This window comes from Lampetra fluviatilis, chromosome 33 (assembly GCF_964198595.1).
Source record: "Lampetra fluviatilis chromosome 33, kcLamFluv1.1, whole genome shotgun sequence".
Lineage (NCBI taxonomy): Eukaryota > Metazoa > Chordata > Hyperoartia > Petromyzontiformes > Petromyzontidae > Lampetra > Lampetra fluviatilis.
In genome coordinates, this window is record NC_136307.1 from 9,872,163 (window position 1) to 9,885,518 (window position 13,356).

The 13,356-nt window shown below is 50.9% G+C and overlaps 1 protein-coding gene across 2 annotated transcripts in view; it reads left to right on the top strand.

Moving 5' to 3' along the window:
* Positions 1–272: 272 nt before the first annotated feature.
* LOC144944052 (sodium/calcium exchanger 1-like) overlaps positions 273–13,356 on the top strand; it is a 136,109-nt gene continuing 123,025 nt past the window's right edge. For both annotated transcript variants that reach the window (XM_078872085.1, XM_078872086.1), the window contains exons 1-2: positions 273–752; positions 5,960–7,811. In XM_078872085.1, coding sequence (XP_078728211.1) covers positions 6,034–7,811 — 1,778 coding nt within the window. In that variant the 5' untranslated portion in view covers positions 273–752; positions 5,960–6,033. The remainder of the gene's footprint in view (positions 753–5,959; positions 7,812–13,356) is intronic.

The window sequence follows — 13,356 nt, forward strand, 5'->3', positions numbered from 1 at the left end:
AGATGAGAGTGAGTGCCTTATGTGAGTCTACGCGTGGCCAAATCAACGCGACTGGCGGTTGCTGTACACGGGGGCTGCTGTCACGGAGAAAATGCATTATCACCTCTTTCTGCTTTCAATTATTTTTAGCTCTCGCCTTCCCCTCACCCCCACCCATTACCCCTCACCCCCACCGCACGCCCTATAAAACGATAAAGTCAAAATCTGCGGTTCCCCCCCCCCACATCTCTCGCTCTCTGGCTTCATCCACAAAGCACTGGGGCGCCTTCAAAGATCCCACCATACGCGAATTACACGGCACCACGCGCGGCCGCCTTTGTCTTTTCGGTGCCGATGTTTATTCACCCGCGGAGAGGACGACTGCAAGGCAGGGCAGGCAGGCCAGTCCGAGAACCGGTTCAGACAATAATCCTCGGCAGCCGACAGCCGGCAATCAATCTCAGCAGGTGGCCGCGTGTGTAGAGCAAGTGCGCGCTAACCGCTGCGCCACCGCTCCCTCCCACCACCACCACCATACACACACACGAAGCCCAACCCCAGCCGCCGAGCAAAGCGAAGAGCGACTGGAGGAGGAGGAGGGAGACGCGCAGAGCACAACCGTGTGTGCGTGGAGGCACGCAGCAGCAGCAACAGCAGCAGCAGCGTCGCCACATCAATCATCACCGTCGTCGTCGTCATCATCATCGTCAGCAGCAGTTGAGAGGCAGCCGCGCTTGGCGCAAGTGAGATGGCGTGCTGATCGCGTCAAACAGGTACGTTATTCCTCTCCGTTGTCTCCCTCACTCGCTGCCTGCTTTCGTCAATTGGCCACCAGGTACTGGCAGCAGCAGTATCAGCAGCAGTAGTTTTAGTAGCAACACGGCAGAGCTTCCATCGGTGAGCGCACATCACGCAAAGCGCCACAACTCCACGGTGCAATGGGCAACGGGGATCACGGCGGAGGCGCTCGTGGTAGTTGTAGTCGCAGTGGTTGATGGTGGTGGTGGTGATGAGTGGGCGCAGAGACAACCCGACATCAAAGGGGGGAGTGGATTTATTTGCAGCGCGCCGTGGAGAAATACGTATCGGAGAAGCACATTCACCACGCTCAGTGTCTCCACGTGTACGCGCGTAACGTATCCATAGCCCATCAGCCCCACCACTGGCTTGCCAGTCGAACTACTATCCAGCAGCATTGTGTCAAGTGCAAGTGTAAAACTCGGGCGCAGTTTCGACAGCCTGCGTCTCATCAACGGCGACGCGATCGCCGATGGCTTGCCACGGATGTCGATTGACGAGCGAGAGAGAGAGGCGCATGCGGAGCTTCGGGCGCTCCATTCACGCGTCCGAGTCAATGGCCCCATCGCCTCGTGTGTACACACACACACACACGTGTTGTATAGTGTGTGTGCACACACACGTGTTGTATCGTGTGTGTATGTGTCTATCTACGCGCCCTGGTTGCAGGCGACGTGGTGGGTGGTGGGTGGCGCAGTCGTTAGCGCGCCGCGCTACCGACCCAAGGCAACCCGAGTTCTCTTGCCACTCACGGCCAACAGCGGTGATGAGTATCTGAACGGGTCCAGGGCATTTCCTCCCCCCCCTCCCCCCCCCTAGATCGACTCGGCCTTAAATGAATAGCTAGTGCGGTGTGTAAACATCAACACCGGGGATACAAAGGCGGCCGGGCGTGGTGCTGGTCACATTCACGCCCGCGTTGTGCCGCTTAACAGCACTTGCTCCCAGCAGTCTGCGGCAGGTCTGCATATGAGGAATGTCGTGCCTCGATGTGACAGGCGATGTAAGATGGTTGTCCTACACGAATGAGTGGCAGGTGCAGTGCAATGCAATGTGGACTTGTTTAGCATGCGACGTGTCAAGAAGCTGTGCAGAAACAGTGGATCTCTGCGAGTCTCGGGGTGGGGGTGGTCTTTTGTGGAATCTTCAGGTCTGCGTGAGTCTGGGTCTCTATGTGAGTCTATGGGTCTCCCTGCGAGTGAATAGAGTGTCGATTTAGATAGCGTCAATGTACGGATCGCGTCTCAAGATGCTGTAAAGAAGCGGTCGGCGTAGAGTATCGATTTTGTATGGAGAGAGGCAGTCATAGGCAGACGTGGAAGCTCTTAATTTCATCTGGGACTCGAGCCAGGGGAGTCGATGGCACGGATGGCTGGGAGAAGGCAGTTCCCAGACTACGCAGGCAGCAGAGGATAACGAGCAAAACACGATTTGAACCACCGATTACAACGTGCTGACTGCATAGACGACGAGCCTGATGTAATAATTTAGTGCAAAAATACTCGCGCAGCTGCGAGAGGCCCACGGTGACGAGTTGGTGGCATTTGTGGGTGGCTGGGCTTGGCTGGTAAATGTCGCTGTCGTTGCCGGGTCGAATCGAAAGCGCACGGGCTCAAATTCGCGCACGATGTCGAAACGGAAAAAAACGAAACCACGGCAGATAGTTGCTCAATGGTCGATGAGAAGACGACTATCGGCGGGTGCTATCTGAAACCGGCCCTTGGCTCCCCCGTCGCCTTCACCAACTCGTACTCGCCGGCGTGGCGAAGTGCGGTCAAATAGGTCCCACAAGTCGCATACGGTGTCCGGGAGAGCCCTCGTCCTGCGGTGCCATCACAAAAGGGCGGTATGTGTATAGATTGGTGTCCGCTCGCTTGGTTCGAGATGTTAACTCCCTCGCCTGGTATGCAGGAGGCCATGGGTTCGATTCCCATTTTGACACTTGTATGGTTGGAGGTGGCACGTCTCTCTCCCCGTGGTCGCGTGGATTTTTCTCCGGGTCCTCCGGTTTTTCCCTCCATTTAGAAACATGCGTTTAGAAGATTTGGTTGCTATACACTTCCACATGATAAGCCAATTCGTTGAGCCATTATTTGTGACCAGGTCCCTTCTGAAAAATAGCTCTATATAGCTCAGTAGGCCTTACCTGGTAAAATAAAAAAGTCTGATAGATTAATATCGATCATAAATATTGTAAAATCATCCAGAATGTCTGATGGTGGTACATGTAAGCTAAGCTGTTTTGAGCCTGTGTAGTGACTTAACGGGTAACCATGAGGGCTTGCCAAGTGTTGTAGCCATGGGGGCTGTGACGCAGCCAGGAGATGGCAGTGCTGCCACCCACTCGTATACAGCGTGCTGGGGTCTTCTCCGTTCTCCTCCCCGTGAAAAGCCAAACGCGCACGGGTGAAATTGAGCAAGCATCCCCATGTCGTAGGACTCTCCCGAGAAGCAGTCATTGTACTCGGCGAGACTTTCCTGAGTGTTTAATTCGCATTATTACAGTTACTGCCTATGAACAAATCATTCACAATGCACCTGATTTCATCAGACCGCCGGAGCTAAGCAGTGCTGAGCCTGGATATTGCTTAGATCTGTGACCACAATGCTTAGCGGGTGTTCTCGGCTGCGTAATTAACGAGTTTGCAGCAGTGGGCAGTACAGCCACATGTGCGGTTGTACAATACTTATATGCTATCCCGCTTTCAACAAACCCGCACTGACCAGCGTGGTGAAGTATGGTCAAATAACCACCCTCCCTCCAACTTCCTGCATGATGGAGGTCCTGATCCAGCGTGGGATTGATTATTATTAAAAAACAAGTTAACTTATTCTTGGTTCTTTCGGTAAAGTCACGTAGAAGGGAAATAAAAAAAATAAAAAAAACATATAAATTTATTAAATACAATTCTCATGATGTTTCGGCCACAACACAAGCAGCCGTCCTCAGGTGAAGTACAGCTGTCAGAAAGACAGCGTCCAAATGAAGACCGCGAAGCTTGTCTAGTGAGAATTTTATTTTATTATTTTTTATTATTTTATTATTTCCCTTCTACGTGACTTTACCGAAATAACCAAGAATATGAATCCCTGCAGTCACGAAAGCTTTAAATCGAAACAAGTTAACTCTCTGTGGCGTTAACACGCGAGACAGATTATTTTGCCGTCATTATTGCGATGATGATTTGCCCTGTGATTCGGGTGCCAGAGCTCTTCCAGAGCACCAGCATCTCTACCCTTAAGGCAAAAACGCCTGGCGATTGCACTTGGAAGTCCACGCGATGAAACCTCACGGCATCAACGCTTTCGGGATTTCCTTTTTGGTGCGTCGCACGACAAGAGCTCAAATGATCCATGCACGTGTGTGCGTGCTTGCCCGAGTGGGGAGCGGTAGTGTAGTGGTTAGTGCACTGCGCTACGAACCTAGCGACCCGGGTTCGATTCCCGCTCACGGCCAACACCGGTGACGATTGTCTGAACCGGTCCTGGGCCTCCCCGAGGTCGACTCAGCCTCAAATTAGTACTTGGTGCAATGTGTAAACATCGCCATTCGGGAGACAAAGGCGGCCGGGCGTGGTGTTGGCCACCCACCCCCTCGTGTGCCGTGCGTCTTTATAGGTGCTCGCGAACAGCACTTGCCCCTACAGTCTGTTAAGGCTATACGGGGGATCTTTGTCTTTGTGCTTGCCTGTTCATTTGTGGGAAGCGGCGGCGCAGTGGTGAAGCGCACTGTCCTACGAGCCTGGCGGCCCGTGCTCCATTTCCTGCTTCGCTTGTGTCCCAATAAGAGTGGCGAATGTTTGAAACGGGCCTGGGTCTTCCCTAGGGCAACTCAGCCTAAAATGAGTCTGTGGAGCAGTGTGTCAGCATCAACACTGGGGAGACAACGGGCTGCCGGACGTGGAGCTGTCCACCCAATCCGTTGGTCTCGGCCTTCATAGGTGCTACTCGCTAACAGCATCTGTCCCAACGGATGTATGTTGAACTTCTTTCGCACACCAAACGTAGCCAGCCGTGTATCTGTTACCCGATTCATGTGCGCACCGTGTCTTTTTTTTTTACCAAGTGGGTTTTTCAAGCCAATTGTCAAATAATTTGCGCGCAAGCCAAGGTCTGTGAAAGGTCCCTTCAGGTCATCGCTGAACGTTGTGCTATATATGGGATCATTATCGCTCGCAGCCAGGGATTAACGCCTCACTTCATATTTTCCAGAATGCTGCCTACCTAGGCTGCCTCGGAGTAGGATTATCGACATCGCTAACTATAACTGTGTTGTGTTTGATCAGATAAGGCCCCACTGAGCTGTATAGCTCTTTTTCAGAAGCGACCTGGCCACAAATGATAGATTCAACAAGTGGCTTATCTTGTGGAAACGTATAGCAGCCAAATACTCTAAACACACGTTTCTAAATGTGAAGGGAAAAATTGAAAGACCTGGAGAAAAATCCACAAAACCACGGGGAGACCATGCAAACTGCAAATATATGGAATGCACGACTACCTGTATACCGGGCGAGGTAGTTAACATCTCGCCGCCACGGCGCCCGTAAGGCACTACCACGAGAGTACTAAGATATGCCTATCCATACTAATGCTATATTATTCCACCCTATATTCCTATATTCACATGTACTCGTTTTATAGTAAAAATAACGAGGACAAAAATCTGACCAGATGGATGCGGCATAGCATAATATTCCCCAGAACAGTGTTCCAAACTTTTTCCAGCTGAAATTGAGCAACGTTCGTACCCGTTACTCACGAGGGATCTGTGACCTCCTCATATTCCCGTCTTCTCTGGACTATAAGCCGCACCGGAAGGGTAACATGCACCTCAAACGTATGCCCCGATGTTAATGAAGTTATAAACATCTGTTGGCACACAATCGTCCCTTTTACCTAAGCTCGTATAACCTTGCTCATTCAACAAACGTGTTTACTCTTATCCATTACAACTTCGATAGTGCTGTTTGTTGCTGTTCTTTGGACCTGTGCTCAGAAACCGTGTGATTAAAAAAAAAAGGACACGGACCTACTGGATTATAAGACGCAGCGCCAGCAATTGCTTCGAAATAAAAGGGGGGGGGGGTTGCGTTTAATAGTGGGTAAATACGGCCACACTTTTGTATTCTTCTTCTTCTCGCAATCATCTTTAAAGAAGTTTGATCTTTTTCCGATACAGGTGACGACCGGGACGTCCCTCTCAGGAGCGACGGGTTTTCTCACATTGCTTCCGAGAAAGAACAGAAACGAAGAATGGCCAGAGCGACCCTCGGCATCAGGACTTCCTTGTGCCTCCGCGTGGGAGCGATCGTCTTGCTAGCGCAGTTGATCACCGCGGCGGACTCCTCCAATGACCCTTACCTCAAACGCAGAGCCAACATCACCAAGGATTGCTACGGTTCCTACGAATGCGCAAGCGGCATCATCCTCCCAATATGGGTGCCGAACAATCCGTCGGTCGGCGACAAGGTGGCCCGGGCGATCGTGTACTTTGTCGCTCTCATCTACATGTTCCTGGGAGTGTCGATCATCGCCGACCGCTTCATGGCCTCCATCGAGGTGATCACGTCGCAGGAGAAGGAGATCACCATCAAGCGGCCCGACGGTGAGACGACCACCACCACGGTGCGCGTGTGGAACGAGACCGTCTCCAACCTCACGCTGATGGCCCTGGGCTCCTCGGCCCCCGAGATCTTGCTCTCCATCATCGAGATCTGCGGCCACGGCTTCGAAGCCGGCGAGCTGGGCCCCAGCACCATCGTCGGGAGCGCCGCCTTCAACATGTTCGTCATCATCGCCATCTGCGTGTACTCCATCCCCGACGGCGAGACGCGCAAGATCAAGCACCTGCGCGTGTTCTTCGTGACGGCCGCGTGGAGCATCTTCGCGTACATCTGGCTCTACCTGATCCTGGCCGTGATCTCTCCGAATGTCGTCGACATCTGGGAGGCCCTGCTCACGTTCATGTTCTTCCCCATCTGCGTGGTGTTCGCCTGGGTCGCCGACCGCCGCCTCCTCTTCTACAAGTACATGTACAAGAAGTACCGCGCCGACAAGCACAGGGGCATCATCATCGAGACGGAGGGCGACCGGCCCCGCATGAACATCGAGATGGACGGCAGGATGCTCAACTACGAGACCGATGTCATGCCCGACGGGATGCTCGTCGACGGGGACGAGAAAGACATCGACGAGAGCCGTCGCGACATGATCAAGCTGCTCAAAGAGCTGAAGCAGAAGTACCCAGAGAAGGACCTGGACCAGCTGGTGGAGCTCGCCAACTACCAGGCGCTCACCCAGCAGCAGAAGAGCCGCGCGTTCTACCGCATTCAGGCGATCCGCATGATGACGGGTGCCGGCAACATTCTGAAGAAGCACGCGGCTGACCAGGCGCGCAAGGCCATGAGCGTCCAGAACATCGAGAGCGACGGCGAGAGCGACTTCGTGAGCAAGATCTGCTTCGAGCCGGGCGCGTACCAGTGCTTCGAGAACTGCGGCTCGTGCATCCTGACGGTATCGCGCAAGGGCGGCGACACGAGCGGCTTCGTGAGCGTGCGCTACAAGACGGAGAACGGGACCGCCACGGCCGGCTCGGACTTCGAGTTCAGCGAGGGGAAGATCGTCTTCAAGCCGGGCGAGACCCAGAAGGAGATCTCGATCAGCATCATCGACGACGACATCTTCGAGGAGGACGAGCACTTCTACGTGCGCCTCTCCGACGTCGAGGCGGAGGTGACGGAGGACGGGCCGGAGATCAACCACGTGACCCTGCCGAAGGCCCTGCTGGTGGAGCCCACGGTGGCCACGGTCACCATCTTTGACGACGACCACGCGGGCATCTTCATGTTCGAGGAGAAGGTGATGCGCGTGAGCGAGAGCGTCGGCGTCATGGAGGCGAAGGTGATGAGGACGTCGGGCGCCCGCGGCACCGTCGTCGTGCCGTACCGCACCATGGAGGGGACGGCGCACGGCAGCGGCGACGATTACGAGGATTCCTTCGGCGAGCTCGAGTTTCACAACGACGAGATCGTGTGAGTACGCGGCGCGCCGCGATTGCACCTCTCTGCACTTTGTGTTGTCCATCCGTCCGCGTGTCTGTCGCTGGAACGAATTTAAATAACACAGGTACAGTGGACACACGGTACGAGGAAGGCAGGCTCTGTTTCGCACGCTCACGATGAATGCTGATCTGTTGGCAACCTCGTTGTTCGATGAAACAAAAGAAAAAATAAAGCTATAGTTGTTCAGGTTTGGTTAACCGTAACAGACTTGTAAATACACAGCGGACCGTATCGTCATGGTCTTGTTCGTCTTGCTGCTGCTGCTGTAGCAGCTGTCGCAGAGATAATACTGTCACAGCCGACTGTTTATTGCACTTAGAGGGCGCAGCCAGGTTTGTAACGCAACGCTGGAATTGTGTCACGCATGAGCGTTTTCCATGTCCAGGAACAAATGTTTTCATTGGGCCTGCAGAAAGAAAAAAAAGATGTAAAGGGTGCTGCTGCATTATTGTCATGTGTTTTCCCATTCATTTATTTGTTGACTTTTTTTTCCCCCGCTCAAATAATCAAAAGTGCAACAGTGGGATTTTGTCCTCACTGCGACGGATACACAATGATCCTGACCGGGGCTTTACAGGGCTTTCACACACTTTCCACCGAATGGACAATTTGCCCGACGCCGTTCCTATTCAGTCGGCAGCGCGGCTACTTTGTTCTGGTCCGTCCGTGGGATCATCGCGGGCAATGAGTCTGGTATTACCGCCCTGGGCGCGGCGTATCTGTCCACAAATCGTGCCTGCGCGTGTGTTTTATTCACGAGCGCACTCACTCTGCCCATTGTGTCGAACGCAATTAAAACGAACCCGCGCAAGGCGCCGGACAAACGACCGCCCGTTCGCCCTCGTGTCCGCCGGAAGACGCCGAACCGCGACGATTAACAACGGGTGCTCAAGCCCTCGCACCTACACGGCCGTGCGTACAGTGCGCGGTGCTCGTGTGCCTGGCATATGAATGCAAGCGGTGCCAGTGGTGTCAGTGGTCGCGCGTGGGATGCTGATGACGCTCGCGCGGCCGAGCTTTGGATGGCCGGGGGTGCCCTGCCGTATCGTTGCGCGCGAGACGTGTTTGGCGGGGACGGACTCCGTCGTTCTCTCTCTGCGGCGCAAATATGAACGTCAAATGAAACTGTGCAAACGCAGTGATCTCTCGCCTAAGCCGAACCGTGCCGGCGCTTGCAGCCAGCACCGCGATAAAAGCCTTTGGGTCTGCCCCACATGTCAGCGACACGCGAGTGAGGGCGGCTCGCTGTAATTTGGTAATAATGCACGTGTCTGGATTTTGACTTGACAATAACAATCTAAATTTAATCGAGACAGGATGATACCACACGGGCAAAAATTCAGCGTCCAAAAAAGGGGGGAAAAAAATTGGCAAGTGCACAGAACCTTGAGGCATACAGCCACGGTATTTCAAACAAAACTGGATATTGAAGATGGCAAGCAATGGAATATGTTGTGCACAAGCCACTGCACCGTGGGTGTGAATAGACAGAGACTGAAGGGGCAGCTGTCCTAGAGCTTACTTTGTTCTCTCTATATGCTTTAACCCCCTCCCCCCCACACTGACCCCTAGCAACCTATGATCAATCGTACGTGCAAGTGTTTGCAGACCTGCCTAAGGCCAAATGACCCGGCTTTGCGGCTGATTTAATCCGACCTCGGAAGCTAAGCGAGTTTGAGCCTGTATATCTTTTGGATGGGTGAACATTCCACCGTGCACATGAGGTTGTTGTGGGTGGCTACGTGGTGGTCAGCAGAGGGTAGCGCAAAAGCATCTTTTGTTGTACTGTACGTCTATGCTCCGGGAGTCCATGCTGGCCGCCTTTGCCAACTCGCGCTGACCAGCGTGGGTGCAGTGTGGTCGACTAACCTCCACGATCTGCATGCTTTAAGGGAGACCCTCATCCAGCAGTGGATTGAAAATAAAATGGGGGGGGGGGGGTGGGGGCGCTGTATACACACCGCAACATTTACACGTTTTGTAGATCTTAGATGCAGGTTTTGTTTGGGCGCAGGTAAAACCCGGTGGGAAATATAAAAAATAATTTGAAACGGGGACCTGGTTACACCATAGAAGCCCGGTTACAGCCAAAACACGAAAAAAAACAGCGTGGCCTTGCGAGTGGAATTCTGTGAGCGCACGTCTGCAACGCGCGCGTCCGGACACGCGGGCGTGTCGTTGTAAGATGTCTCGGTGGGGGGGGGCGAGGATACGCATTTTGGTTTTGCTATCGCACCAGCGATGTTGGTGACGTGCGTTCGGTTTTTCCGCGTACGAGCCCAGAGACAACCGGTGGAACCGTTGGAAAATATCCCGCGGAGATTTTCTCTTCCTCCCCTGGGTCTGCCCACCCTTGCCTTTTACGGAAAGTCTAAACAAACATTTGCTCCTCCCCACCAGCTCCTCATTACAGGATTTAAGTGATTTTTAAAGATTAATTTATTCCAAAAGCACCATCTTGAGGGCATTCTCTGCCAAGGGTTTCATTAGCCTTATTTTAAAAAGGCGCATTACATTCTGTATGTGGGAATCCTAATGTTTTAATTTTTAACGATATTTTGCCTTTTGCATTTTTTAATATTTACTTGTGCCTGGTGGTCAGGGTTATTCATGCAATAACTTGCAAAATGCTTTTAGTGTGGGTTATTTTTTTTCCTGTGCTCCGTATAAACTAAAAAGATGTCAGTCGGTGCAAAATAATTAGCAGGCCAGGCAAAGAAAAATTATGTCTTAGAAGAGGTTACTGATTCCTTGCCCCCCGTGCCCTCCTCCCCCCTCCATCCCACCCCCCACCGTGTTGCACGATGAATTTAATTAGATATTCTCTTCTGCCAGACGACCCTCACAGCAAAGCTCCGAGAGTCCAAGGAAGAAAAAAAATGTTTAGTGTTCTGTCAATATTACATTTCCTTATCGCTGGAGATTATCTCCGAATATTTTTTTTTTATGTTGAACACTATTATGCCCATTATAAGCCATCCGGCGTGCAGTTTCACCCCTCGTTTCTCCAGGGGGGGGGGTGACGACACTGGAACGGCAAAATTAATTTTCAGGAGACTGTCAAACTCTATGAGACCTCCTTTACCAGTGGCAAAACATAGTAGTAGGTTTTTACCCTTTAAACTAGTACAAAACTGACACCTTTATACAAGGCATCATGTTTGCAATAACCACAACACAAGCAGTCAAATGCAAACAAAAAGAAACAACTCTGAAAATGATATGCACTATCATTGAAGTTGATTGGTCCACACCCGAGACAGCTTTTCTTAGAGCCTAGTCTCCATTGGTGTTGGACCAGAAGACGCCAAAAGGCGTACACCAGTATTGAGAGCTCGGGGTAAGCATTTACATTATGAGGCCTTGTATAAAGGTGTCAGTTTTTTTAAGACCTTCAATCTGTCGCAAACTGCTCCACATCAGTCTCGAGAATTAATTGGCGCGTCGTTTCTCCCGCAGTCGTCCAGACCGCGAGGCTTTAACCATCGCCCGTTTTGGGCGTCGTGAAAGGTGTGTGGCCTTTGGGCAGCACGTTATTTTCGTGGTAATATAGTCTGATTCAACAAGTAACTTCTATGAGGTTATATTGTGAAGATATAACGCCATTTTATTTTTTTACCATAACCCTCCACCATCCGGCAATGCCATTCAAATCAAGTTGCGATGTGGCCAAATATGCTCATTGACTTGCTTTTTTTGCGAATCGGTATGTTGAATACAAACAAGATTGTGGCAATTTCCCGCGAGGACTGAACTTTTGTTAAACGCCTGAGGACGAAGCTGGATGTAATCGCCAGCAACGCTTTGTACAATTAAATGTGGCTTGCTTTTTAACATTCTGCTGCTATGCAGCTACGACAAAGAGCTGGCATTTATAATTGTTTTCGATACATTTTTAGAAAAGATGTTGCCTGTGACAAAATGAAATTTGTATTTGTATTTTAAAAAATATGCTACGTGGAGTGAGGCAATTATCAAATCACTTTCTACAGTGGCTGTTGTTAAGCGGCTCCATTTAGACCTACCGACTGCCTATTTGAGAACATTCAGCAAATATAGTATGAAACTCATTTAGAGTATAAAGCATTCATCTCCATGTAATCGTTATTTTTGAGCCACAAAACCCCTTAATATATTTCCGTACAGCAATCCCTCGGGTGAACGTTTTTTTTATCCGTTTCACGAAAACTACTGTCAGCTGAAATAACTGTCAATCGAATATAGGAATTACATGTTAAAACAAAACATAATTTAAACAGAAAACACAATGTAAACAAAGCCAGTCGAGATATAAACACTCATAAATGGGCGTTGCTGATTGGATGAGGGCATGGCTCAGCCCCAATTACAAGAGCTTGAATTGGCCGAAATTGGCGCCCGTGTGCATAACGTCAATGTGACGTTTATCAACATTTTAACGTGAGTCGAACCCATGAGGGTCCTACGGGAGGTGAAACATTAACCAAAAAAACCGCTAACCGATGCAACTGTTTACCAAGGGACTACTGTAATTTATAAAGTGTTATGGTAAACCTTTAGAATTGTGGAATCGAACCATGGTAATTAATTGCCATTTAACTCGCACAACCTCTCTTGGAACTATACCTTTGAAATGGAGATGAATGCGTCCCAGTCAGTGTTGTACATTTATCCTGAGAACCGATTGCTCGGGTCGGATGCTGGGAAATTAGCTTTGAAAGGCACCCATTCCGCCTAAGTGGGAATAACTAATTCATACCGTGACAAAAAATACCAACATAACACCACCTAAATTTCGATGTAAAGCTGTCGTGACCGCAGGGGTTATTATTTCCCTTCTATGTGACTTTACCGAAATAACCAAGAAGATAACACCACCTTTTAAGCTTAAATTTTTTGTTTTAATGATCCAATTAGAGTGGATATCCAAAGCCAAGCACGTGATTGCTGAAATTATGGATGTGACCCGAGGCAAGGGTGGAATGGCAGTGAAAGCAGATCCCATACAAACGTATCGGGCGAATTTGTCCGTGGAAAATTAAATCTTGAGCTTAATTAGTATTCTCGGAGGACCTGAGTGTATTTGTGTGCGTGCACGACAATTGTAACGCAGAGTGAATGACGGGGCTTCTCTTACTTTGGAAATCGAGCCAAGGCGAACATGGCATCTGGCGAACACATTTTTAGTCCACGGTGCAATCCGGTGCCAACAGAAGCTTTATGTTCTGTGAGCGCGTTGCGAACGTCATCGCCGACTCACAGGGCAATTCATTTGCCACGTGCCACTGTGTGTGCACGCCCATTATCTGGACAACTGTGCCTGAACCTCCCCTAGGTCGACTCAGCCTAAAATGAGTACCTCGTGTGGTGTGTAAACATCGCCACTGGGGAGACAAAGGCAGCCGGGCGTGATGCTGGCCACCAACCCTCTCGTGTGCCGTGTCGGCCTTCATAGGTGCACGCTAACAGCACTTGCTCCCAAAAGTATGTTGAGGCTACACGGGGCTCTGTCTTTGTGCCATTGTGTGTGCGCGCC